The sequence below is a fragment of the Cyrtonyx montezumae genome, unplaced genomic scaffold (genome assembly GCF_038088225.1).
Source record: "Cyrtonyx montezumae isolate F1298 unplaced genomic scaffold, pur_monq_1.0 scaffold_10, whole genome shotgun sequence".
In the NCBI taxonomy this organism is placed as follows: Eukaryota; Metazoa; Chordata; class Aves; order Galliformes; family Odontophoridae; genus Cyrtonyx; species Cyrtonyx montezumae.
The window spans coordinates 6,377,826-6,403,599 of record NW_027071826.1 but is presented as its reverse complement, the minus strand read 5'-3'; the positions used below and the strand labels follow the sequence as shown (position 1 = coordinate 6,403,599).

Genomic DNA, 25,774 nt, shown 5'->3' with positions numbered 1-25,774 from the left:
GTACCTTCAGCTCCTGGGTAGCATAGCATTGCCTGCCTCAGCCTGGGCACTCAGCACCTCCTTTTGGGAGCCAGGAGTGCTCCTGCACCACTGTCCTTGAATCTGTCTCACGTAAACAACACTGCCGACAGAACTCTTGGCTTATAGGTGGTGTAAGAATCACCTCTTTAAATACAGCATCATAGAGCTTAACTGCTTTTTAATTCCAGTACCTTTAACAAAAAATTCTGAAGCAGGAACTTAAGTGGTTTAAAATTATTTCTGTTTCATGTCAAGCCCATTGAAATGGCTTAAGGTATATGTACTTTTTTCAGTTCATGCTCAGAACTGGAAATGGTACTGTTTCTAATATCCAAAATGGAGAAGGTTACAATCAGCATTCACTTGCAAACGAAAACTCCCAGACAAAATCCAAGGCTATTCAAACGTGAGCACCTTCAGCAAGAAAGCGGTTGTTTGGAGGGTTTTTCTTGTTCCAAGAAACCTACTTTAGTGGGGCTTTCTTATTTATTAATTCCTTACACCTCTGTCAGGTACAAACAGGGCTGTCATTAGGTTGTGGAGTGAATTCCTTGTGAAACAAATCTGGAAAGTGATTCAGGGTGGTGCTGCTCTGCATCACACTATGTCGTTTAAAGCTGATTATCACAAATTATACTGGTTGTGAGGTTAAAGCCTCTTTACAGAAATACAGTCATACTTACCTGTGGTCAATCCTGTAAGCACTTTAAACGTTTTACAGAGAAAATTAGTTTCTTAGAGATGCTGACCTTTTATGCCATTGTAATTTTCCATTTAGATTTCCTGATAGAACCTTTTTGAATGCTCCCACAGATTAGATGGATAGGCTTCTTGCAGCATTCTTTGCCCTACAGCTTTTATCTGGCTGAGTCAGAGTTCCTTAATTCAACTTTTTTGGTAACGTTTTAAATGTTTCCATAGGGACGAGGGGAAATGTGTGGAGGGAATTTTGGAGATCTTTGATATGCTCCTGGCCATGACGTCAAGGTTCCGAGAGCTGAAACTGCAGCACAAGGAGTATCTGTGTGTCAAGGCAATGATCCTCCTCAATTCCAGTGAGTACACAATTGCCTCTGACACTCACCAAATTATACTTATTTCAATTGTGACTGGGAAATAAGTGTCTAAAAATGTCAGAAATATCAAATGAGATAAAGCATAATTTGAAGGGAATGCTAGAAAGAGACTTCCAACCGTCAAATCATAAGGGTTTTTGCTCAAGAAACTTTTTAAGCTATATTATTTACTGGATTTAGGGTCTCCATTCTGCTCTAGAGAACTGCATGAATAACCCAGATCTGAAAACCTGCTTGCAAGGTGGGGTTTGTCACCCAGGCAGCAGGTGTGTCCTTTTCAAACCTTGATCCCCAATGGTCGATCAGAAGTGCAGCTCAGAGCTCCTGGTCTTCATGGGTTGGGTGGATCCTGGTCATGGATAATGCTGCTTCACACCTATGCAAACCTGTTCTTTATTCTAGTAAAATTATTCACTCAACTGAGTGATGATCAATCGTGCTGAAATATTTCTCTTTAATCATAATTAGTAAAAATGATTGAAAGAACTCAACAGCGCTGCAAGATGGATGTGAGGATGGAAAGTTTGCTTTGCTGCCTTCTACAGCCTGTGGTAAAATCCTTGTATTCCCCAGAACGTTTTGTAAGGTCAAAAGAAAAACAGAAAAAATAACAAAACCATCTGAAAATCATCTGTATGTAGAATGATGATATGATCTACTGCTTCTGTTTTCAGCAGGAAGCTTCTGCGTAACTCTCAGCAAGGTTTCTGAAGGGGAGTAGTCCAGCTGTTTTCTGACTTTTTTGAAGAACAGATTCCATTATTTCAACTGACTACAGAGCTCTTCCATTTATTTTTATCTTTCTTTAGCCAAAGGGGAAAAAACCTCATTAGCCATTACTTTTTTAAAAGCTTCACCTCTCAAAAAAACCTCTTCTCTCAAGGCTCTCCTTTCTTAGCAAGGTTAATGTGTTACTTCTGGTTTTCAATGTGTTCTGGAGTCTTCTCAATTCATAAGCATCTTTGGGATTCTCAATCAAGAATACTAGTGAGTGTTTCCAGACTTTCCTAGCGGTGATCTCTTCTCCCTCCCCATTCCCCTTTCTTTTGCTGACTTCTAAGGTGTCTCACAGTAGGCAGGTGCTCTCTTGTGGCACCATGGTGTTGGGAGCCTACGGCAGTCAGTAAGAACAACTGCTCTCCTTTCTCCCTTGGATATACTTGGAGAAGAAAAGCTTTTTCCCAGCAAGGTAGAAATTAAACCGCACGGTGCAATGTGATTCAAAGGAAAAAAACCCCTGGAGAATGGAGAGCACATCTGCTTCCTCACAAACTGAGAGCTCAAGGTTCACCCTGACTGAAGAGTCTGTGTTCAATGTGTTGTCTTGGGAGGATTTGGGAGAGTTATTCACTCTACCAATGATGTAGAAATCCAACTGGGATGAAGAAATATAGGTTGAAGCTTGCTGTGTTGCATAGAGCACTGTTAGCATTGTGTTGGGGTGTGTGAATGTGTGTCAGGAAATATAACTTTTCCTACCCAGTGAATTATTACACTGGAAGACAATCCACAGTCAGTTTTTGTGCCTCACGAGCAGCATTTCTCTGTCTTCTCTGGCAGGCATGTTTCCTTTGTCAGCAGAAGAACCTGAAAGCAACAGGAAGCTGCACCACCTGCTCAACGTGGTCACAGATGCTCTGGTGTGGGTTATTGCAAAGAGTGGAATCCCCTCCCAGCAGCAGACGACTCGCCTGGCCAATCTGTTGATGCTACTCTCCCATGTCAGACATGCAAGGTAAATTGTACAGAATGTGAGGGACATACCAGCTGTCAGTGTTTGCTTCTTACAGTGATGGACTCAGTCTAGAACTCTGGAGTGCTGCCAAGGGACCCTGCTACTGCTCTTCATCTCTCTTCTTGTAAGACTAGCCTTCCTAGCATGGCTAAGTAGGCAATGTGATCAAGTGTTGGCTGGCACTCAACATGTCGTATTAATATTAAGATGTTCTCTTAACTGCATTGTGTTAAATCATTCCTATATACTCTCCTGAAACGTTTAACAACAATAACACAAATTCAGCCCTTCAACAAAACAAAAATAAATAGTAATAGTAATAATAAAAGAAACACAACAATCTTCTGTCCAAAATAAAAGTCCCTTTCAAAGCTGATCCTGCAGTGTGGATTTTGGAAGAACAAGGTAGGGTTTGAACACTGTGCTTGTCCCAGGCCAAATGTTTTGTATATTTGTATAACATTTTGCCATGCTCTGCAGTGATGCCACACTCTGGCATTCCTCATGGGAAGCAGTTCTGCTCTCTGCCAGCTCCTGAACCTCCTTAGATTGTTCATCTCTGCTTGCAGTACAGTGGTCTCAAATGCAGGGCTCTGCAAACAGATGTTTAAATGCTCTGTCATCTTGAATTATTACCCAGAGACCAGCTGTTCACCAGGTTGCCTTGACTGTGGAGGCTGTGTCCAGGGAAATCTCTGTGAGAATTCTGGGGTGAAGATGGAGCATGCAAAGGAGAGATTTTAACAGCCACTTTTCTAGCTGATGGCAAATTTGACATCTGGCCCTAACGAGGGTATCAGCACAGCCTGGAGCTGAACTCAGTTCACAGCTCAGATGTACTTCTGCACCCTGAGGGGCTGCACTGTACTGTGGTTGCACCATAGGAGTTCTTTTTCTGGCGCAGTATGAAATATTTATAAAAATGTTTTTATTTTCCTATTGAAAGAAGAGGATTTATGCTATCCCTACATCCTTGTTGTGACCTGTCTCCATTACGGTGTTTAGCACTGATCATTCAGCTGTGCTCTCTTCTGGAGGATCAATGCTGTCAGCCTGGCTTGCCCAGTGATGTGGGACTCTTAAGTGCTGAGTGTGAGAGGGGGTCTTTTCTTTCCTAGTGGCCATTATTAGGCTTATAACTCTTGAATTGCAGCAGAACTTCCTTTATTTTTATTTTTATTTTTATTTTTATTTTTATTTTTATTTTTATTTTTATTTTTATTTTTATTTTTATTTTTATTTTTATTTTTATTTTTATTTTTATTTTTAATATTATTTTTATTATTTTGATGTGTTGCCCTCTTCCCAGTCCAATCCAGTAGTTCAGCTGTGTGCTGGCTGGTTGCTGCTATTTCCACTGTGACTAATTTGGTGTTGAGCAAGCACGCTTGGTTTTCAGCCCCAAAACTCAGAGTGTATCTGAGTGCATATATGTGTGTGTGTATATATATATGTATAATGTACAACTGCTGTATTTCAGCAGTAGCCATCCCCTGTCAATCCAAACAGTGATTCAGCTGCAGAGAATTCAAGTCAGCAAGGTGCCACCTATCATATGGCCTTCCTGCTCAGCCAGATGGGAGAGGCAGGTGGTCAGTAGAGCTACGTGGTGTGAATTCCCCTTTCATTCACAGCTGCAGCACACAGGTCTCCCACATTTATGGCACCAAAGAAGCTTTCTCTTTCATCTCAATAGGAGTGATACATCTGAATCATTTTCTGAAGAAGCTTTGTGTCAGAAGGCAGAAATCTTGTTGCTCTAGATGGTAGAACACAGCGTTAGGATGTTGTTACTGCTGCCAGTGGTATGCGATCCCTCACACTGCAGCACTTACATCTCATAACTCCTAATAAAAAAGGAACTCCTGAAGCCATGTTTTCCTTCTCTGTACTGTCAGACCCACATCACTGACTTTATTTTCTCTGTTTTCCTCCACAGTAACAAGGGCATGGAGCATCTGCTGAGCATGAAGTGCAAAAATGTGGTCCCAGTCTATGACTTGCTGCTGGAGATGTTGAACGCGCACACCCTGCGAGGGCAAAGGAAGTCCCCAGTCACACATCCCGAGTTGGAACAAGTTTCACATTTCCAGGTCTGATCAGAACTACGGGGCTGCCCCATTATGCAGGCTTTCCCCAGCCTGCATTTGCTCAAAGTTATGGGAGAAAACTTAGCTGCTGTGATGGCACTGCTGGAGCGTGACCTAGTGCAAGTCCTCATCTCTTCTAGATTTACAATGGGATATCTTGGGAAAAGCTTGCAAGATGCACACCTCTGTCTGTTTCTGACATTATAATAGCTGCACTTTTATAGTGCCTTCTGTGAGACTCTTAAAAGCACCTTATGAAATTAAGCCTCAGAACAGTCCTGCGAGACAGGGAATTATCGCCTCTCCTTTTTAAAAGCAACTGAGACAGAGAGATAAAGTGACCAGGTTGAGATGACAGAGGTCTGTGTCAGGGCCAGGGGTCAGAGCCTGGCTCTCTGTGTCCCAGCCCACTCCTTTTAAGCACTGACTAGCTGATCTCCTCTTTCGGTGCAAGGCGGTATGAAATATACAGCAGCAGTGTTTGGGATGGATCTGCTTACCTGTGTGTGCCAGGCACTGGGAGTCACTGCTTTGCAGGTGATGTGCACAGTGTAAAGGAGTTTCCTTTGTTCTTAAATATGCAATGGCTGCATGGGCCCTTGTTTGAAGGCTGTTGTGAATAGTTCCTTGGGCCGGTTCAGATCCTCTTCGGAAACGTGAAACCAAGCTTACGTTCATATTTTGTGAGCCTGTTCTTAACACCCACATGACTACTTGTGTACAGTTCTTCAGTGCTTTAAACCAGCACCAAACTGCCTCCTTATTTCAGTCAGTGCTGACCTTTGAAATGTGTTTTTTCTGTGACATGAAGATGTTTTATATATTTATTAATGGTGAGTCTGTTACATTTAGGTACAAACAGTTGCTCTGTGAACATTGTGTGCGTTTGTATATGCTCTGCTGAGTGGGGCTTGTGAGATCAGCAGGGAAATGCACTGCCTTCCCTCCCCACCTGCCTGTGGGTCTGGGTCCTGCCCACCCCATCCTCGCTGTAGGGACAGGGGATGGGAGGCTGAGCTGCACTGCTGCCCCCAGGTTTGCTGCTTGCTCGTTCTCCGAACGCACGGCGCCTGAAGCTGTTCCACATTTTGTACAGCATCTGTCAGAGTTTTGTTTCATGGGTGCAGTGGCTTGTTTGAATGTCACTTGGGATGCTGAGGCCTCCCTGTGGTGCCAACTTCTGCATGTGTTTAAGACCCACTAAGGAAAATAAAAAAGGGAAACAGCTCATGTGACCACCTCAGCTAAGAGCAGGATGGCACCGTTGGTTCCGGTCGCTGCCAATATTGCATTATTGATGTGAGCTACGTTTGCAGTCGCTATCAGTGGAGGTGTTTGACTATAATACATGCATGTTCTTGGCATTGCAGGTGTGGTGACATTAAACTGGGACTACCCCAACAGTCCATCTTGAGCCTAAGTCTTTTGGGTGAGGGACTTTGCGCCGTTCCCCCTTTGCATGCTTGGAGCATCTTGCAGACCCTTGAGCCTGGTGGTTTTTGAAGCAGTATTTTTTATAGGAGGGGCATAAAGCGTTGTCAGTGAGTTGCACAAATCTCTTGTCCCATTCTTGTCCCATTTTTGATCCTGTACTATACCATACGCTGCTGATGTCTCGATTTTTACTGGCTATCTTTCTATTGTATTTAAGAAATGTAATATAGCAGTGCCCTTCTGACATATTTAATATTTACTACAAAAAAAAAAAAAAAAAAAAGGAAAAAAAATGTAAGTACAGTCTTGAACTCATTGGCTCTGCACTCATTTTGAGGGAAGTTCTGCTGTGAGAAGACGTGCTTGGTGCAGTCACTCCCCGGCCTGCCCACGTTGTAGTGCTCTTTCTCTGATTTTCCTTCTTCTGTGTAATTGTTTTGTTCAATACAACTTTTCAAAGAAACATTTAAGTGATATTTTTTTGTTTTGCTATAAAAGCGCCGACTGTGTGCACTCCTGAAGGGAATGTCTTGGAAACGTGTCAGGAGGTGAGAACGTGGCTGCACATCAGCATCCCTTCCCTGCTGCACATCAGCATCCGCTGTGGAGTGGGGCTGGGCCAGGCGTGGCTGTTTCTGAGGTTGTGCTGTGGTTTTGGGAGCTGAGATTGTTCTGTGTAATTCACCTCCAGGAATGCTACGCCTTCTCCAGAGCTCCATGTTCTTGCAAATTACGTGTCTGGTGCTGTCAGATAGGAAAAGAGGAGTGGGAAAATCCTCCCCTGAGACAGTGCCTGATGGACTGGGTGCAGGGAATGAGAGGGGCAGGAAAGCAAGACAGGCAGCACAGATCTGTCAAAGTATGCTTGAAGCCAAAGGATCACGAGAAGCTGCATGAGCTGGGGTTGGACAAGATGCTCTCCAGAGGTCCCTTCCAACCCCTACAATTCTGTGACTTTTCAATTAACTCTTTACTGATTGAATGCTCCACAGGGAACATTGTGATGAGCAGAGAGCATCTTTCTAAGTGCTGGGAATTCTTGTTTTCCCCTTGGTGGCACGTTGAGAATCAAAGACATTTGCTGTGTTTGCATCATTAGAATGGTTTCAAGATCTCATAGAAATGCAGTGAGCCCCCTTTGTCCTTTTGAACTGTTACCTGTGGTCAGCTTTATCAAAGGTAAGAATTTTTACTTTGTTTGGACATTGCTGGGGTGTGTGCGTGTGGACTTGCTGGTAGAAGATGCCAAATATGTGGGAACACATAGGCACAAAAGATTCAAACGGCAGCTCAGCCTGAGCACACTGATACTGCTGATGGTGGCCATCCCATGGCAGGAGTGATGGGGCTCTTTGGAGGCACAGCACTGCTTTGCTGCAGGATATTCCTGGTGGCTATGGATCCCAACTATACAGAAAGCAAGCCTGAACTCTTTCCATTGAGCTAGACACAAACGGCTTCTAAAATCTGGGCCAGAGCCTGCTTTTGTGTGTCCAAAGCTGTTTTCCTTCTCTGAGTGATAGAAAATAGCTGTGCAATGATGAAATAGTGTTCTTTCCTAGGCTGCGCTTTATCCCTTGTATATTAAAAATGTGACTGTTATTATGGAGTCTATGTTGATCTTAGTACTGAGAGCTGATGGCAGAGAAAGAGGCAGCTGTCTGTCTCCCTTCCCCATCCTTCCCCACCACGATAAAAAAAACCAAACAACTGCCCAAGGCAAACAAGTTGTTCGTACCTCGAGAGCTGAAGTTTAAGGCAAGATGTGGATGTGCATGGCTTCATTTGAGGTGCCTTAAACTGAGTACAGCCCTGCCACAGGAATTACTGGTTTTTAAGGTTGCATGTTGATCTTCTGGCCAGTTCCCTGGATGGCAGAATAGCTTGTAACAGCCAGGGACAGGAGTCATGGACATGCCTTGGCTGTTGTCACCATTCTTCTAAGAAGAAAGTGTTGGACATTATTATTTATGTCCTGTGAGATTATAACTTGGCAAAGTTAAGGATGTGGTCGTATATAGTGCTGACCCAGTGCCTCAATTAATACTAAGGATAGCTTTGTAAATGGGAGTAAGAAAAGCAAGTGGATTGCTAAAATCTATTATGTGCATTTCTTTCTAGTGTTTACTACTGAAGTGCGGTGGGTTAAAGGGTCCATCTTAGTGAGCATGTGGATATTTTAGAACTTTTCTTCCCTTCTTTATGCATAGAGGTCACCTGCACCGTCCGTTGCTGAGTGTCAGTGATTTCTGTTTCAGCACATTAAAAGCAGACTGCAATGGTATAAAACACCAGCTTCTGCTGCTGCTGCCTAAGCAAAGATTTCTTTACCCATCGCAGTGTTGTGTGGTAAAGCAGTACCGTATCCACAAGCAGTTGTTGCTGCACGTTTCTAGTGTCTGTGGAGCTTTCAGTCTGCTTCCTACGTGCCATTTCTTTCAGTAGTTTGTCCCCACTGCAAGTCTGGAATGGAAATAGTCTTAAGAGCGAAGCTGCCACCTCCTGAAGTGTTTTATGTACGTAATATGGATGGGAAAAAACCAACCAGCCAACCTTCCTGTCTCTCAGCTATTCTTCACTTCTGTGAATTTGCAGTATTTTTCTGGTGATGTTCTTTGTTCAGTTGTAGACTGCTGTGGCTGAATAAACAGGTATCACGAAACCTAAAGGTTTGGGGTTTTGCTCATTGCGTTCCTGTAGCTGATCCCAGCCTCGTGGAGCCCATGATGTGTGGAAAGTCTGTGGGTAAGTGTGTGTCCCATCCTTACCTTCACAGTCACTCTGTATGCTGCAGATGGATGTGTTGGGTACAGGAGAGCTTAGGAAGTTCTGAGACGCCGTAGGTTTCAGGGGTGGGCAGTTTAACAGTACGGGTGCCCACTCATAATAGTTGTGAAAGCACGAAGTGGAGGACTGCTGGTTCCTTGGCTGCAATGGGGAGCTGGGCTAGATGCCTCTCAGGGCCCCTTCCACCCCAAACAACAATATGGTGTTGGAAGGAGGGCAGGACATCAGAGGGATGGCTCATCTCCCCAACAAACGAAGATGACTTCAACCCAAAACCAGTTTTGCTCCTTCGTACAATGCCTGTGCTCAACTGCACACGTGCACACCTGCCCTCTCTTCTTTTTCCTTTTTCCCTCTTCACTGAACACTGCCAACTCAACCGTGAGTGCTGAGGGTAGGAAATGGGTGGATATACATAAGGACGTGTTTGAAGCAGACACTGGAGCCAGCCTGTAGTATGGGGGTTGTAATCAAGTGGAGGTAAAACTATTTAAAATAGGGTTGGGTGAAAAACATTTAATTTCCTGGGATGTTTTTTTTTTGCTACATTTTGAGATAATTTCATAAAAGCTCCTCCTCCGGTACGTTACATCAGCTCACCAATTTGATGTAACTGTATATAATACGGAAATTGCAGGCTGTGAAGTTTCCCTTCGACCTTTTAGCATTGTTCCAATTTTTTCCCCTGCTTAGGTTGCTTAATGGCAGCAGAACTGAATACCATGTCAGCAGCTGACTATTAGTCCTCAGCAGAAAGGTTTGCATGGGCATTTGTGACAGCCTGGCAGTGAAATAATGGGTAGAGTTGGCTGACTTCTGCAGGGACAGAAACTTAAATGAGCTCCATCTGAAAGGTAATTGCTTTCAAAATACAAAATAATGATAGCTGAGGAAGTGGAGGAGGGGGAGGTGGGGGGGGAAGGTGCCATTCTCTACCTCTTGTACTGCGATACTGGGGGAGCCACGGCTGTGACACTCAGGTAGATTCCAGTTTGGGATTTTTCCTCTCTTGCCCTGACAAGTGCGAGAGTGGAAATGGAGCTTTTGATAGTGTTGCACGAGCATGCAATTAATGGGCTTGTCTGGGTGGAGAAGGGTCAGCACTGCTGGAGCAGCCCCAGCGCCCGCAGCACACGCACCGCTGCGCCCTGCGGGCAGGGGCACCATTTTAATGAGCACTCAAACTGTACAACTGAGAAGCAATGGTGAAGCTGACTGTACACGTTTCTCAAGCCATTGCCCACACTGTAAAGCTTCACATTTCAGGTGGAGAATCTTACAGTGAGTTTATAGTAAAAAAAATAATAAAAACAAAGCACAATTCTCTCCCATGATCCTGTACACTATTCAGCAGGTTAAAAACTGGAAAGAAAAAGTCATTAGAAAAGTCATTACAGTATTTGCATACATCAGGGATGGTCTACATAATAACCGTGTTCAGCTAGAAAACCTGTGCATTTATCAACCATTACCATGCACAGTAACAACTCCGTATTTCAAGTGGTACAAAAGGACGACACAGCAGTCCTGAGCATGAGGAAATGACATATAAAACAAAACAAAGGTGCATCCTTTTATTGAACGTGTTAGATGAACAGAACAAGGATCCCAAAAGATGCAGATTTGTTTCCACTGAGTGCCTGCAGTGCCAACTGCTGTGGTGTGAGGTGTGCACGGGCATCGTTTTAGGCAAAGTGCCTCTTCCACTGCGCCTTCGTGGCACACTGCTGTGTCTGAGATTACTGTGAAGTCATTTCTGCATCTGAGAGCTCAGGACTCGATCGCCTTGCAAGCTTACGTGCACTGCAGCTACCAAATAGTGTCCTATTGCATCAAAGTATAAAGTGTGTTGCTTACAGTTTAAAAATCTGTAGAAAAAGTTCATTTTCCGTACAAAACCACTGAAACTTTCCCAAGATATACACTTTGAGATGTGAAATTTAACACATTCCCATCCACCGGAGAGTGCTAAAACGTGAGGCTGGGTTCAGCTGCAGCACAGCCTGGGGCAGCAGTGTGGAGGGCAGGAGGGTGCTGGAGTGGCCTGCTGAGGGAACTAACACAGCGTACGAGGTCCTGTATTTAGGTACGTGATCTCACCGTTTCATTGACGCCAGCAGCACAAGAAGAAGCACCGCAAAGAGTTTATTTTGGTATTAGTGAAATCCCCAGGCTTCTTTCTAAGTCGGAGGAGGCCCGTTGGTGTATCGCAGCATCGGATAGAAGGAACGGGCAAAGTTGTTTGCCTGGGTGCAGCTGTAGTCCTCCTTGGAAGACAGCATCGTGCACAGCAGGAGGAGAAGCAGCAGGAAGAACAGCTGCAGGGGCAGAGCTGCTCGGAGCACGCGGCGAAAGAAGGAGGGGGACTGAGGGACCACGTGGGGCTGTTGTGCGCAGCTGTCGGCTCTGAAAAGATGCACACACACACAAAAAAACCTAAATAACAGCACTTCAGAGTTTGAGTTAAAGAAGTGACTGCAACTGCCTCTGGGGGGTTCATACCCTGTACCTTCTAAGGCACGGGGCTGTGCATACACAGTACAGAGCTGTGCTGCACAAGAACGCTGTCAGTGTAACTTCAAAGCACGAAAGACTGCTCTGCAGGAAGCCAGCTGCTAGATTAGCTCTGTATTTCTCCTTTGTATTTATATTTCTGGAAAATATATTTAAGCTTATTTAAAATAGCTGAGATCAGTAGGTTTTAAATTTATTTTGGGGGTTGCAAACTCATGTTTTCCCAGCACTCAAACAAGCCACTTTGAGTACTTGGAAATGGGCCGTGGAGAGGCACTGCTCCAGCCTGAGAAGGTGACATTTTGCCTTTGTGTCACCACAATCAACCCTTTTAACAGACCCTAATGTGTTAGGGGTGACATTTTTTCCTTCACTCTGTTTTCACTAAGTGCTTCTTAGGTGCAAGTTGCCTTGTACAGCTATGTTGGTGACTTAAATATTCCCCAATTTGGCTTAAAAACATCTTCTCAAGAGGGAAGCCAAGCTCAGGTTGCACAGCAGTGCAGAAGCTGAGAAGCTCCATCTGCAATGTTAGCTTACTTAAGAGGACCAGCCTCCTTACCACTCGGGTTAAAACAAAGTAATACCTTGTGTTGCTGTTCTTTCTGCCATACAGAGTTCTCCTTCTTGTGATCTGTTGAGAGAAATAAATAGTATATATTAACCAGGATTCAGAAACTATAGCAAGGATTTTCTTTCTTTCTCAAAAGAAGCCAGTTGCAGGCTTTCAAGCCCTGCTGAAGTTCTGTAATAAGGTATATGCATCAAAAAGGTAAAATGATTTCATCTGAGGAACCTTTAAGCTAATCACACCAAAATAAGCTACATGCCAATAGTAAGACAGTTAAAAGCAAACAGTAAATAAAAAGTACTAGCCTTCTTCACAGGGGGGCTGGATTTCACTGCAACTGGATGATGGTCTTCTGAGACCAAGTCATCTGGAACTGGCAGGAATACTCCGGTATCCTAAAAGGTAACCACACATCCCTCTTTAAAAAGCATGGTCAGAATTCAAACCTCACAGGGTCATCTATTTCAGGAGCCCACCAACCTTGTGGTACTCAGCTTTTGCTTAACACCGAGACTGCTCTCAGCTTCCAAAGGTAGAAAAGTATTTAGAAAAGACTGAATTGAAACTAATGCTATTATTTATAACTAAAAAAACCACCCTCCTGAACAAGTATTTAAACCGACTCACCAGAATTCCTTGTATTGCTTTCAAATCATGTGAAACTTGCTCAGTGAGCTGTTTCCATTTCCTTCCAATCACGTGGACCTTCTCATCAGCTTCAATGTAATCTTCACCATCAGATTTAAGCAGCAGGTAAGCAGAGAGTTCTTGAAGACAGTTTACTTTAGGCTGCTGTTCCAGCAGCTCTTTCTCCAGTTGCTTAGAACAAACAAACAAAGCAGTGCAACAAGCTGTTACTTTCTTCGTGGTGGATGTTCCCATAAGTGGATAAGCTTTGGAAAGCTTTAAAGAAGAACTCAAACCTGCCTGCCCCACCACAGTACATGGTGACTGCTGTTACAGCCACATACGAAATGAGCACACTGCAGTTTCTTTTGTGGTGAGGGCTACTGACTTACTGGAAGAAGTGAGGTGCTATAGTCTCTACTTACCATTAACTCTAACTGGTGTTCCAGTATCGCATGAGGGTCAGCATTTGGATCTGTGATTTGTGCTTCATTCCTTTGGTCTTCAGCACTTGCTAACCACAGGATTAGCTTTTGGCTCTGATCATGGAAGTCCTAGAGGAAGAGGTGAAGGTTTGCATAGAAGAGAAAACATTTTTTCCAGTGTTTCCAAAACAAGACCCAGCCCAGATGAGAAAGAGCTGCCAACTGATTAATAATAAGGGAGGCTTTAGTTCAACTAGTTCACCCATAGAATAAAAAAAGCATTACCCACTTCAAAGATATTTCTGCCAAACCCTTTAAACCCAAGTCAAGCTTATCACGAAAAGAAATAGGTGTTCCAGGTCGTGAGCAACCATTCTGCAAACAGGCAGGAGCTGCCCCTTTGTTCTCCCCCCTTATCAGTCCCACAGGAACATCCTCCAGAAGACCCTTCTGTATGAGCTGCACGTTGTATGCACCTGGCAGTGCAGCAGGGCTTGCTGTAAAGCTTTCCTCCAGTTGTCCAATGTGTGAGTGGCTTTCTCCCAGCGCAAGTTCACCTTCCGAAGCCTGTTCTGAAGCTCTTTGAACTCTGTGCTATCCGCTTGCTGGAATTCTTTGCTGCTCAGGTTAACTGAAAGCACCACTGTCTTGTAGTTATCAAAGGCTTTAAGCATGTCCTGGTAGGAAAAGAGGATTGGGAGCTTCTAAGAACGATGAAAAACTTTTGTTATTTCCCATAAAATATCCCCACTGAAAAAAACCAAACCCAGCCTCAAAACAGTTACTGTGCAAAGCTGTGAGATGTGTTCCTTAACAGAGCCTGAAAAGGTACCAGATTCAAAGGAGGTGCTCTTTTTTATTTTCTTCACTTTAAAGAAAACAAGGTGCTTGGTACTGTTCCATCAGTCACAAGCATTATGTCCTAATCCCCTTCTGCCTTTCCTTCCTCAGTGCTTAGCATTTCTGTCTCTTTTCTTGACATTTGTACAGATATTCTCATAGGTCATTGCATGATATTTCGTCTTGGTTTATAGAGGTTTACCTCCCCCCAGGATCCTTAAAATAGTGCTGAAATGGACAGCTGGAGTTTTTCAGTCCATCCTCCTGCTCAAAGCAGAGGCAACGTCAAACTCCTCATGCAGTCGAACTCTGAGTAACTCTCAGGATGGAGAATTTGAATGTGAGCCCCTGGTCCCATATCAGGCCTCCCCTGGTGTGAAGAGTTCTTTCTTTTCTCTAGTTAAGAGTTTTCATCAGCTCCTGTCTGACTTGCCAAGGTCTCACTGAATGGCCACCCTAGTCAGAAAAGCAATTCTATATCATTGGATCACAGGGGTTGGAAGGGACTTCAAGAGATCATTGAGTCCAATCCCCTGCCAAAGATCTCAAGATCTGCAGCCCTCTTGTTGAACCCCTCATCAACCACGTTTTGCCCAACGAAGAATCCTGTATCCCTCCAAGAAGTAACATTGCTCTCAATATCAGACAGTACAAAGTGTCAAGCATAGAAGTCTAAATACCAGTAAGCTGGTCTGCAGCCAGACTGGCTTTATCCTTATCTAGGGCAGTAGGGATGTCCCGATACCTCATGAACTTCATGGTCTTATACATGCATGCTGGCTCTTCTAGAGACTCAGAGAGACACAAGCTGTCTACAAAGCGGATTTTCCGCCATCTGGACTCCTCTTTAGCACATGCACAGGAGAAAAGCAGAAGTGAAACTGCACTCCCAGCTCCAGCACGATGGGAGGCACCTGCTGCCACACACAAGATTTCACTCAAACCTTTCCTAGCACTTGGTGCCTGAGCCAGGCTGGCACAGAGAAGCAGGGTTCAACCTGAGGCATTTTGTTACCTGAGTCTGCAGAACCTGCCACTCAAATGTACCCTGGCACCTGCTGGTTCAGCCTGCAGACCTTATTTGGCCCTGCTTCATTTATGGCAGCAGCAACACAACACGACCTCACAGGCTGACCAGTGCTCACAGTAACATGTCTCTAACTAACTGCTCTATTAATTACTCAGCTTAAAACAACCAGAGACTAACTAACGAGCTGACTTTGTTTCTTGGTCTTGTACTAGTATGCACAATTCAAATGAGGAATCTACATTTGCTGACTGAAAAACAGAACCACATGTTTTGAAATTTTCTGTCTTGCAGCTCCCCAGTTCTTCGTAAGACAAAGATGCTATTTAGAGCTCAGCTTTTCTGCAAATACATGCTACTGAAAAACAGAGCTTTAGGGCAGACCTTGCACAGGAAACCCTGTTGGAGCTACAAAGAAAAAAAACCAAGAGCTATGTCTACTGGCTGCAAAATCTTGGCTGATTTTATTTTAATTTAATTAATTTATAATCCCTTTCTGGTTTGCACAGAACAGTCTGGCACAGAACAGGGAACACTGCCAGTTCCACTCTTCAGAATACCCAACCTCCCCAGGACAAGGCCAGATGCTTGGCAGCTGGAAAGTCTAAAGCTTCATTTTTTCAGCTTTTCTGTTTTGTTTTGTTTTGTTTTTCTGATACAAAAAGGCCTGAAGAGAGATGTCTGGGGTCGAATGCTTTTGTTTAGAGAGAATAAATTGTCCTGGTAAAAAAAAACAAAACAGGAAGAGAGAGGTTTTTACTTAAGCCTGGCTGCCTGCAAATCTCTACAGATGAAAGCAGCACCTTGCTTAACTAGCCTCTTCAGTCCTCCTAGCCAGCACAGCTCAGCTCCTCTGTGCCATACACACAATTATTAGCACTGGTGCTGCTGATAGACCCTAGGAGCACAAGAGGTAACAGTAAAGAGCACCAGCATCTCAAAATCTCAGTGTGCTGTAACTTACTTTCAATTTCTTGACCTTTTGTTCCATCGCCTGCATGCTAGCTGGAGGTTTGGCTTCCTGCAGTTCTTCCAACTCCTCCTCAGTTTTGTCAAGCCAAGCAGAGACATCGCTGAGATCAGAGTTCACGTGCTGCCACTGCTGCAAGTGCTGCTTTATCCTAAGTTTATTTCTGAGGTCTTGAGCTTGGATGAGCTCCCACCTGTCAATAACACCTACAAATGACAGAACAATGAACAGTTACGTTTTCACTGAGGTGAACGTTCCATAGAACAGATGCAGGGGTTTTCAAAAGTACATTACTTTCCAATCTACCTAGGGCCCTATTCGCCTCATTTATGGAACTCAGCCCAGGTTCATTTGTGATATCAGAAGCATAAGTTTAGCAAGCTGCAGCATATAGCTGCATCCCTCTTCTGATCACTTAATTTGCTTTTACAATTACAATATAGATGTGATTTTATTACAGTCTCAAAAAGCTGAAACCAGGAATGGGGTCCAGAAAGGTTACAAGAGCCAGCTCGGTGGCCTATTTTGAATAAAGGACCACAGCGAAGACAAAGGAGAACCAAGTACACTCCCAAATTTGACTAAAACATTTCTCTAAGTGGAAGCAGTAGTATATTGTCAAACAGACTTCCAACAGCGAAGAGAATGAAGTCTGGCAACCTCGTTTTAGACAAAGAAACAGACTTCCTTGATTTGAAATCTGAATAAAAGGCTCTGAGGTACTCAGTATCCATACAAAAGTGAAATTCTTTCCATTCACTTCAACCAGCCAAGACACATGAGTAAGAAAAATCTAAATTCTAGCAGAAAATGTAAAAGCATTGAACTGAAAACTCGGGTTGGACAATACAAAGTGAGAATGTAGCTCAATGATTCTTAGCAAAATACTTTCATTTGGAGTATTAGCAGTTTAACTGTATTTTACTGCCTAGGCAAATGTGCTGCCTTTGGCCATTTCTGCTTGGTATCCCTAAGAGTCACAGGGCAGAATCTGCCACACATTGCCTGAATGCTCTGTACCTGACTGCTTCTCTGCAGCTGTGATATTCACAAGCTCTTGGTCATCCTGGGGTTCTTCATCACTCACGTTGGCAGATGTAACATTCTCCTTGTTGACGCTGCTGCTGCTTGCAGAGCTGAGCTGCTTCACCTGGAATGGCATTTCGATGGGTGAGACCAGTGTGTTAACAAGCCATCAAAAGTCAAGCTTTATTTGTGTTTGAGCTGCAGATGAGCTCTTGCAAGTCAGATCTAGCACTGGGCTTCTGCTTCTTTGCTAACAGTTTATGAGGGCTCTCTGTGTTTCTCAGGAAGCAAAGACCATGCTGACACTAATTACTGCACAACTGGACATGGACCTGGCACTACGTGCACCATGCAGCCTACATCTGCTGGTGCTCTTTGTTAGATTCTAGTTCTCAGGAATACAATACCAAGGCTTCACGACTGCATTACTGGTGACAAAAGCAGCCATGTAGCAGTACCACCTTGTGCCTGAAACAGTGCTAACAATTGGTCCAGACCCACTGAGCCTGGGAGCTGCTGGAAACCAGCCACCAGCAGACGACAAGGCCTTCCCTCACTGTTGCTCCCACTGAGTCTTTTTTTTTTTTTGTATTGCCATGAAGCAGCTTTAGATGGTGGGCTGCAAGGTAGAAAAGGACTCTCCAAAATCAGTCTGCTTAGTAAAGGGAGATATTTTAAGTGAATACCAAACGGATGTTCTCATACACCCTCTTTGGGAAGGAAAGCCCTCATAGAAACATACTATGTTCCTTTGCCATGTTTCTATGATTTTTTTGACCATTCTGGACAGGATTCTAGCTCATGGTTCTGCATTGCTTTACAGCAGCTTCTCTAGTGAGTGCAAAGGTGGAGACTAACAAAGGTTCCCTGAGCCACCAGAAAGAACAATTTTGAATCCATACAGTGAACATCCACGTCACCAACCAATCTGGTTGGAGGAGGGAAGAAGATGGAGCTACAAAGGTGTGTAGCTGTACAGATGGCGTAGCAAAGATTAAGTGCCCACAGAGCCTCCAACTCACATAGCCTGGTTTATAGGGGGTACTCGTCTCCGGATCAGACAGGACACGGCCAACAATCTCTGCCTGGTTGTACCGGTGTTTCCTGCAGACAGGGCTCTCTGGAGAATGCCAGGGATGAGCCTCTGAAACAGCCTTTCCTGAAACAAATAAAATGAAGACGGTATGCTGTGAGTGCCAATTCCCACCTCCATGAGGAAGCTGCTGCTTTGGATTAAGTTAGAAAGCGCTCTAAATAAAATGGCATCGTTATGGCATAAAAATGACAGTTCTGCAGCTTTCCTTGCAAAGCATGCACATTTGCAAAAACATCAACAGTGTCTCAAAGGTAATGAGATGACAGCCATGCAGTTATGGGACATTCCGTTCTCTTCCGGAAAATGCTTGAATACAGGGATGAGTTAAAAATAAATAAATACACACACAAAAAAGGCTGCACTGAGGTTTTGGAAAGTTTGCATCCCAACAATACTAGCACATATCCACAACTCATTTCAGTGGAGAAGAGTCTAGACAAGTCCTAAACATCTGTTTTGGATTTAACAGACAGGACACGCACAGTTCTGTCACGCACGATGCAAAATGCAACAAAATACTTCCAGAGTTGGAACCACATCTCCCAGTAATTGCATAATTAAAATTGGAGACAACCAAAGAAGTGATACTACCCAGAGCACACCACCAAGAAAGTACCAAAAGGCTTTGGACTGATGCAATGAAATGCACGTTAACCACCTTGGCGAGATCTAAATGGCATGTTTTTGACTGCTGTGTAATGTACATGTGAATACTGCAGCGTAGGAACACCATGGCAGGATGAGGCATGGTGTCCACACAAGGCAGGAAGTCAGACATTACGTATGAGAGAGGTTGAGGAATATAGCGTGCAGCACAGGGAGATTGCCATGTTCAGACACATGCATTAGCAGGTGCCTACCAGAAGATGCTTTCAAAGTTTTTGTGGTCATTTTAAGATATGCCTCAGGATTTTCAGTGATTTCTACATCTGAAAAAAGAATAATGTCATTTTCCTCACTAGGCAGTATTTTCCAGCTATTAAAAAACAACTGAAACAATAAGGGTGAGCAAAGACAATAAATTAGAAGTTGCCGGCAACATTTCCATCAGACATTGTTAAAAAGCAAGGTTTCTGACAACCTTATGTTTCTGAAAACATAAGCTAGGTAATATCATTCCCTCCATCAAAACACTTAAGAGACGAGACTGCTTACATCTATTAGCAGCACTTGAAAGCCAACCAACCACGTGGCAACAAGACCTGGATCCCCCTCCCTCCCCACACACACACACCCTACAACTGTCCACGTCCAAATGAGCAGCCAGCAGCTGGCCCTCACCTGACAAAGCACTGTAGTATGTTGCCTCTTCTTCGTCCTCGTGAGACGAAGAGCCCCCCACATCACCTGTGTGATCCCACTCGAGTGGGATGGAGTCAACACTGACGGGGGTCTCACAGCCTGATCTTTCGTGTGCTTGAGTAGGTGGCATAAGGTGGCAAAGGGACTGTGGGGAAGAGGGCCCCTCACTGATGGCCTTCTTATGCCAGGGATCATTCTGGATTTCCTTGGAGTCTTCCAGATCTGTTTCATTTTCGGAGGTCTCTTTTTCATCATCTAATCCCTAAGAAGGTAAAATATTGTTGTATATCAACTGTTACTAAAAGTGATTGCCAAAGATCTACACTGCTAACTCAGCTATTGATTAAGCAACATGCTAACACTGGGGACAGTTTTGTGGTAACCTGCATTAACCCAAGCCACAGGTCTAAAGAGAAGCATCATTTCTGCATCCTTACACTTCTGCCAAAACAATCCTCACATCAGCAGCTACCACTTCTCTTCCAAGACACTCAACCACTACCACAGCATCTCTCTCCAGCTTGCAAAGAGGGACCTCCAGTTCCAAACAGACTGCACAGGTCAGCAATGAAGTGATGCTCAGGTAGGGGTGAAAAGCTACTCTTAGATGTTCGTGTTACCTACTCCACTTGCCTTTCTAATAAATGTTCTTTCTTTTTGAGCCAAAGCAAACTGGGGATCAACTAAACGTTCCCAGCAGAAAGTAAAGAGCCTGCTGCTCCCCCAGCCCAGGGGTGCCATAAGACAAGGGACCAATGAATCCTCTCACACAAATCCACAGAGATATTATAAACACCTGATTGAAATTAAGAAAACAAAGTGATATGAAAAACACGAACAAGCTTTGGAAGCCATCAGATCACTACTATGTCAATATTAACTATGTGATCTACTTCTCTGCCACCATCCAGATTCTGCAGATGGAGACCCAACAGGAGAGGAGTAAGGAGACACGGCAAAACATTAGCAGACTCGATACAGCTGCTGAGGGAGTTTGTGCCCCCTGTGAGCTCAGTCCTCTCTGTCAAGTTGCTGGGGATAAGCACTAAGCGTTGCACTTTGAACACCAGAACCTTGACAAAGTATCAACACATCTCTTGTGTCTTACAGGATGCCTTGAAGTCAGCCTTTGATGGAAGCGGGCAACTCGCCCAAACACTTCCTGGCAGTATCTGTGAAGTTCTTCCAATTCATCTTCAATCAGGATAGCATCCAAAGGCTCGCTCTTCTGAATTAACTGCTCCCCAAAAACGATTAGCTGATCAATCTTATTGGTGTGTAGTGTTATTTCCTGCTGAAAACCCTATTTGAAACATACAAAAAAAATTAGACCAGTTCTGTAGCTCCCCTTCATAGCCTAAGGTTTGTCCTTTTCTAGCTACAGCAGAAGGAAAAGGAGCGATTGACATTGCTGGCTAATTTCATTTGGCAAATATCTTTTTACTGCAGAGGTGCAGAGGTTTGTTTCATTAGCAGAGTTACAGTTGCAAATGAAGTGGCATTTTCCACTCGCGTGTACATCAACATGCTCTGTCCTGAGCCTGCATGGGATTGCAACACGAGAGTTCAGATAATCAGAGTCTACAGGCCTCCAGCCTACAGTAACAGCAAATCTGCATCCCAGTACAATTAATAGCATAGGTGAAAAGGGGGAAGCCAATATATGAGCAGGTAGCAAGGAACCAGAATCACTACACATACATGTCGTCTTCTTTCTCTTTTAAAGTTCCAGCTACAAGTAATGCACTCAGAAGGGAGACCCCACCGAAATGCCAATTCAAAACAATTTTCCCTAGAAAAGAGTGCCTGAATTTAGGAATGTAGCTTTTACTATTAACCCACACATGCCTCTTCCCAGACAGATTTCCAGGTCACTGGCAGTACAACACTTAGAGAAAATGACAGGATAGAAGCGAGCTTGAACACTGAATCTGAATCATAATGCTGTACAGTTCAATACTGAAACAGACTAAGTCTTAAAATATCGGTGTCTTAAAACAAAGGTCTGTTGCCTATTGAGAAGCTCCAGAAAAACAGATGATTCTGCCAAGAGAGGGCAGCCTGACAGGATGAGCTTGGTGCTGTGAAACAGCTGCTTTGTAAGGATACGTACATTTAACTGGCGCATTTTGTCATCAAAGTTACTTTTGGAGAAGTGCTCCACATTTGTCAGCTGGAGGTCCATTTCTGTGAGCCAAACAAGGATGTTCTCCCTCGTTGCCTCAAACTCATCTCTGCGATTGGTGAAGTGCTGAACAGGAAGAAGGAAGCCACTGTTAGAAAAAATTACTAACTGAACAAAAACCATCACAGGAGCCCTGAAACAAGTTTTTTTCACAGCTGCTGTTCACCTTAATGGCCTTGAGGACAGAAATGACAGCATGTCACGTACACAAACCGTGCCCCTCCTGTGGTGATGCTGGCATGAAGTGTCCTGTGCCAATGCACTCTTGGTATGGGAGAGGGAATAAAACTTTTGAAGTGCAAGGTGCTTTTATAAAAATAATTCTTGCTTCCACACTGCGTAACAAAAATCCCTTCTCCCACAACAGTGCAAGTCATTTGGACTCAGGATTGATCATTTCATTTGTTCTAAATTTAGACAAAAGTCAGACCCTTTGGCTAGCCATCCCCACCTCTAAATAAACCCAAGTAATTACAACTGTGGTAATTAAAATCAGTAAAACAATGGAGAGGCAAGTTTTTGGATGCTGACACAGATGTAGTCAATCCACCACTAGTCACGGAAGGCAGGAGGAGCCCTCTGCCACCATCTCCCATGGAAGCTGCTGATGGATTTGCAGCCTACAGTGCCTCAGTTCTCCACAGATTTCCTTCTCAGAAAGGGGATTCTACAACTTCACAAACATGACAGATCCTAACTGTACAGATCAACCCCTTCAGATATCTGACAGCCTCATCCACTGGCTACTGGGAATGAATAAGTATTCCCTGTCAATCACTTGTAGTGCTGCTGTATTTAAAAATCAGGCAGTGCCAAGATTCCCAGGGGAACATCAGAGAAAACCTGCTCAGAAATCAGTTTTACTTGACTCAGGAAAAAAACACCCTCAACTACAGAACAGCTGTCTAAAATTCACACTTACACCCTTCAGCAACATTCTTCTGTTAAGCAGAGAGCACAGCATGAGGCAGTGACAGCACATACCCTTCCATCACATCTCCATGCTTAAAGCCTAGTAGGTGAATCATAACTTGGCAGGAAGTAGAGCTGCGTTGTGAACTCCAGAACGTTTGTATACTGGGGCCTTCTGTCTCTCTACCTTTTATTTTTGGAAAGCTGCAAGTGTATGAATGGATCTAGCCACAACAGGGATGACTAAAAGGAGAGCGGGATAGGAGCAGTAAGGCCCTCAGCACATTTCCCCAAACTTGGGCCAATTCTTCACCTACACTTCTTCAGTTACCAAGAAGCCATCTGCCCAGGACACGTTTGCACCACGTGACCGTTCCAGAGGTGCTCTCCCATGCTGGTAACTCAAGACACAACTCAACACGAGACAGTTGCTCCTTAACTCCCCCAACCCACCACTCGATTACCTTGAGCCTCCTCAGAATGGCAGCGACCCTCTTCTGGAGGTTGTCCCAGCGCTGGTTGCCCTCGTGAACCATCTGCTTCAGCTTGCTGGCAGAGTCGGTGCGGTTCTCGCGGGCAAGGCGCCTGTACTGTTTATTGATCAGCTCCAACTGAGTGAGCCGCTCGTGAATTTGCCGTTGGAATGCCTGCAAAGCAAATGGAGAAACTCAGCCCCCCTGCTGACAAGAGACAGAGCTGGTATAACACCATTCACCGAGAGAGATGAAGATGTCCCGTCCCCTCCCACCCCCCCCCTTAAAAAGCAACAACAGACTTTCAAACTACAAAGTTAAATCCAAAGGAAGCTATAAAGTCATATTTAAAATCATCTGCTTAGCTTTAGCTCTCATTATGAAGAGAAAAATAAAAAACACAAAATACAAAAAATAAAAGCAAATCTTCAACTTGTAAGGGGGATCACGTCAGATCAGAATACTGTATTCTCCCCATACGAAAGTAAATGGAAACAAACAGACCAGCCAGATATCTGGTAGCCATAATATGGCTATATTATGTAGGGTTGCAGTGTCTTAACTTCAAACACCAGGATGTGTTTTTCAGCAATCCTAGCACTCTGTAGAGATGGTAAGCATTCATCAGTCTGACAACAGAGCCTGCTGCTAAGCCTACGAAGAAGTTGTTAAGAACACACCTCAAACTTCTTCAGTTCTTCCTTTGCGTGTGTATACAAAACCTCTGAGGAATTGGGGCTAGCTGCTGTCCTTTCAGCTGATTTCAGCCAATCTTCAAAGCGAGAATAGTCATCCAAAAACCTCTGCCATAGACGCCAGGTTTCCTCAATTCTGACAGGGAGATGCAAAAATGGAAGAGTTTTATCACAAAATTAACCATTCTTTTTTTTTTTCCCCTTTCCAAAATTCAATTTCTGGTAAAAGCCTTTCTTCAAAACGCTGACCCAAACTTCTTAAGGAGCTGCTGGGCAGAGACTTACTTCATTCGCCTTTCCATTGACATGGCACAAATGTTTCTCCACCGTCTGTCCAAACTCCTGCTGGTCTGCTGGATGGAGTCACACTCTGTCTCGTTAGCACACGCATCTGAATCGTGCAGCAGGACCTCGCAAATATTAAACACGGACTCCACCCCAGCTGTGTGCTGCTCTATGTCCCGTTGCAGATCCTGCATTGACAAAAGAGGGTTTTAGTGGAAGGCAACTCGTGTGGCTAGATGTCAGATATCCATTTTCAAAACGCTTGGGAGATGAGGAAAGAGCAATTTGTATGTCAGTAAAAGGTTACTTGGCTTTAGGACGCAGACTTGCAGGATGGGCTGTGCAGGAGACAGACTGACAGATTACGACAGAACTGCCATGGAAAAAAAAAGGAACTGTCCAGATGGGTTTGTCAGTGAAGGCACAATCTTTTCATTAACAGTATGGACAGTTTTAATGTGAATTCAAAATCCAAACCTTACCCACACTGCAAATGCATACCTATTAATTTTGGTCTCTACTAGACTGAGGGCTTGCCTTAAAAAGGCTGTGGCAACCCAGACAGAAGGTCTGCCTAGAAGCGTGGCTACACAGGTCTCTGGTTGCAAGGAGTGCCAGAGCCTGCTGCTGCTGGATGAGGGTGCTAAGCAGTTCTCCTGTGCGAGGTGCGAGCAGGTGGAAGATCTGCTTAGCATGGTGGTTGAACTGAAAGTGGAGGTCGAGAGACTGAGGGTCATCAGGGACTGTGAGCGGGAGATTGACTGGTGGAGTAACTCCCTAGAGCGCCAGAGAGAAAGGCACCAGGGAGATCCCCCACAGTTGGTGGTGGACTCCCTGACCTGTCCCCGTAGGGCAGAAGGGGGATATCTGAGGGATAGGGAGGGCTGGCAGAGAGTCCCTGCTCGGTACCCTGCTTGGTACCGTGGGCAATCTCCCCCTCTGCCTCTCCAGTGTCCCCAGATACCCCTAAGCAATAGATTTGCAGCATTGGATGTTGAAGAGGTGATAAGGGGTGAAGTGCAGGAAGATTCCCGCAGGAAGTCACCAATGGCAAGGCAGTCACCTCCGTGCATTGAGACTGCTGCTACTAAGAAAGAAAGGAAGGTGATCGTAGTGGGCGGCTCCCTTCTAAAGGGAACTGAGGGCTCCATTTGCAGACCAGACCCAAACAGCAGGGAAGTGTGCTGTCTCCCTGGGGCTCGGATCAGGGACATTGCTAGAAGACTCCCGGATTTGATACGCCCCACCGACTACTACCCGTTACTCGTAGTTCAGGCAGACTGCAATGAAATAACTCAGAGAAGTCTGCGAACTATGAAAAGAGGCTTCAGGGGATTAGGACAATTAGTTCAAGGGGTGGGAGCACAAGTGGTGTTTGCTTCCATACCTTCTGGGGCGGTGAAGGACACAGAATGGGCTAGGAAAACACAGGTGATGAATAATTGGCTGAGAGGTTGGTGTAGAGACAGACACCAAACCTTTGGGTTTTTTGACCATGGGGCAGTTTACTCGGCTCCTGGCCTGTTATCTGTTGATGGAATGCACCTGTCTCAAAGGGGGAAACGAATCCTAGCACAGGAGCTAGCTGCACTCATTGAGAGAGCTTTAAACTAGCTGTGACGGGGGAAGGGGATAAAACAGGGCTCTCCAGTAAAGAGCCTAAGGAGGCTGTGCTGGAGAAAG

The 25,774-nt window shown here is 44.5% G+C and overlaps 2 protein-coding genes across 7 annotated transcripts in view; one reads left to right on the top strand and one right to left on the bottom strand.

The window, feature by feature from the left end:
• The window catches only part of ESR2 (estrogen receptor 2), a 35,076-nt gene extending 28,297 nt beyond the window's left edge, over window positions 1-6,779 (top strand). The window contains exons 7-10 of the mRNA XM_065749105.1: window positions 943-1,076; window positions 2,658-2,832; window positions 4,772-4,925; window positions 5,775-6,779. Coding sequence (XP_065605177.1) covers window positions 943-1,076; window positions 2,658-2,832; window positions 4,772-4,925; window positions 5,775-5,795 — 484 coding nt within the window. The 3' untranslated portion in view covers window positions 5,796-6,779. The remainder of the gene's footprint in view (window positions 1-942; window positions 1,077-2,657; window positions 2,833-4,771; window positions 4,926-5,774) is intronic.
• Window positions 6,780-10,864: 4,085 nt separating this feature from the next.
• Window positions 10,865-25,774, bottom strand: part of SYNE2 (spectrin repeat containing nuclear envelope protein 2) — a 161,343-nt gene continuing 146,433 nt past the window's right edge. For 4 of the 6 annotated variants that reach the window (XM_065749014.1, XM_065749040.1, XM_065749031.1 and 1 more), the window contains 14 exons: window positions 24,092-24,279; window positions 23,792-23,942; window positions 23,103-23,285; window positions 21,655-21,792; window positions 20,650-20,844; window positions 19,521-19,803; window positions 19,100-19,168; window positions 18,166-18,302; window positions 17,138-17,267; window positions 16,112-16,323; window positions 13,757-13,957; window positions 13,281-13,409; window positions 12,856-13,047; window positions 12,403-12,623 (listed from right to left, as the gene is read on the bottom strand). In XM_065749014.1, coding sequence (XP_065605086.1) covers window positions 12,480-12,623; window positions 12,856-13,047; window positions 13,281-13,409; window positions 13,757-13,957; window positions 16,112-16,323; window positions 17,138-17,267; window positions 18,166-18,302; window positions 19,100-19,168; window positions 19,521-19,803; window positions 20,650-20,844; window positions 21,655-21,792; window positions 23,103-23,285; window positions 23,792-23,942; window positions 24,092-24,279 — 2,352 coding nt within the window. In that variant the 3' untranslated portion in view covers window positions 12,403-12,479. Of the gene's footprint in view, window positions 11,550-12,244; window positions 12,292-12,401; window positions 12,624-12,855; window positions 13,048-13,280; window positions 13,410-13,756; window positions 13,958-16,111; window positions 16,324-17,137; window positions 17,268-18,165; window positions 18,303-19,099; window positions 19,169-19,520; window positions 19,804-20,649; window positions 20,845-21,654; window positions 21,793-23,102; window positions 23,286-23,791; window positions 23,943-24,091; window positions 24,280-25,774 lie in introns of those variants that run through there. The other 2 variants (XM_065749049.1, XM_065749023.1) reach the window with 2 other exon arrangements.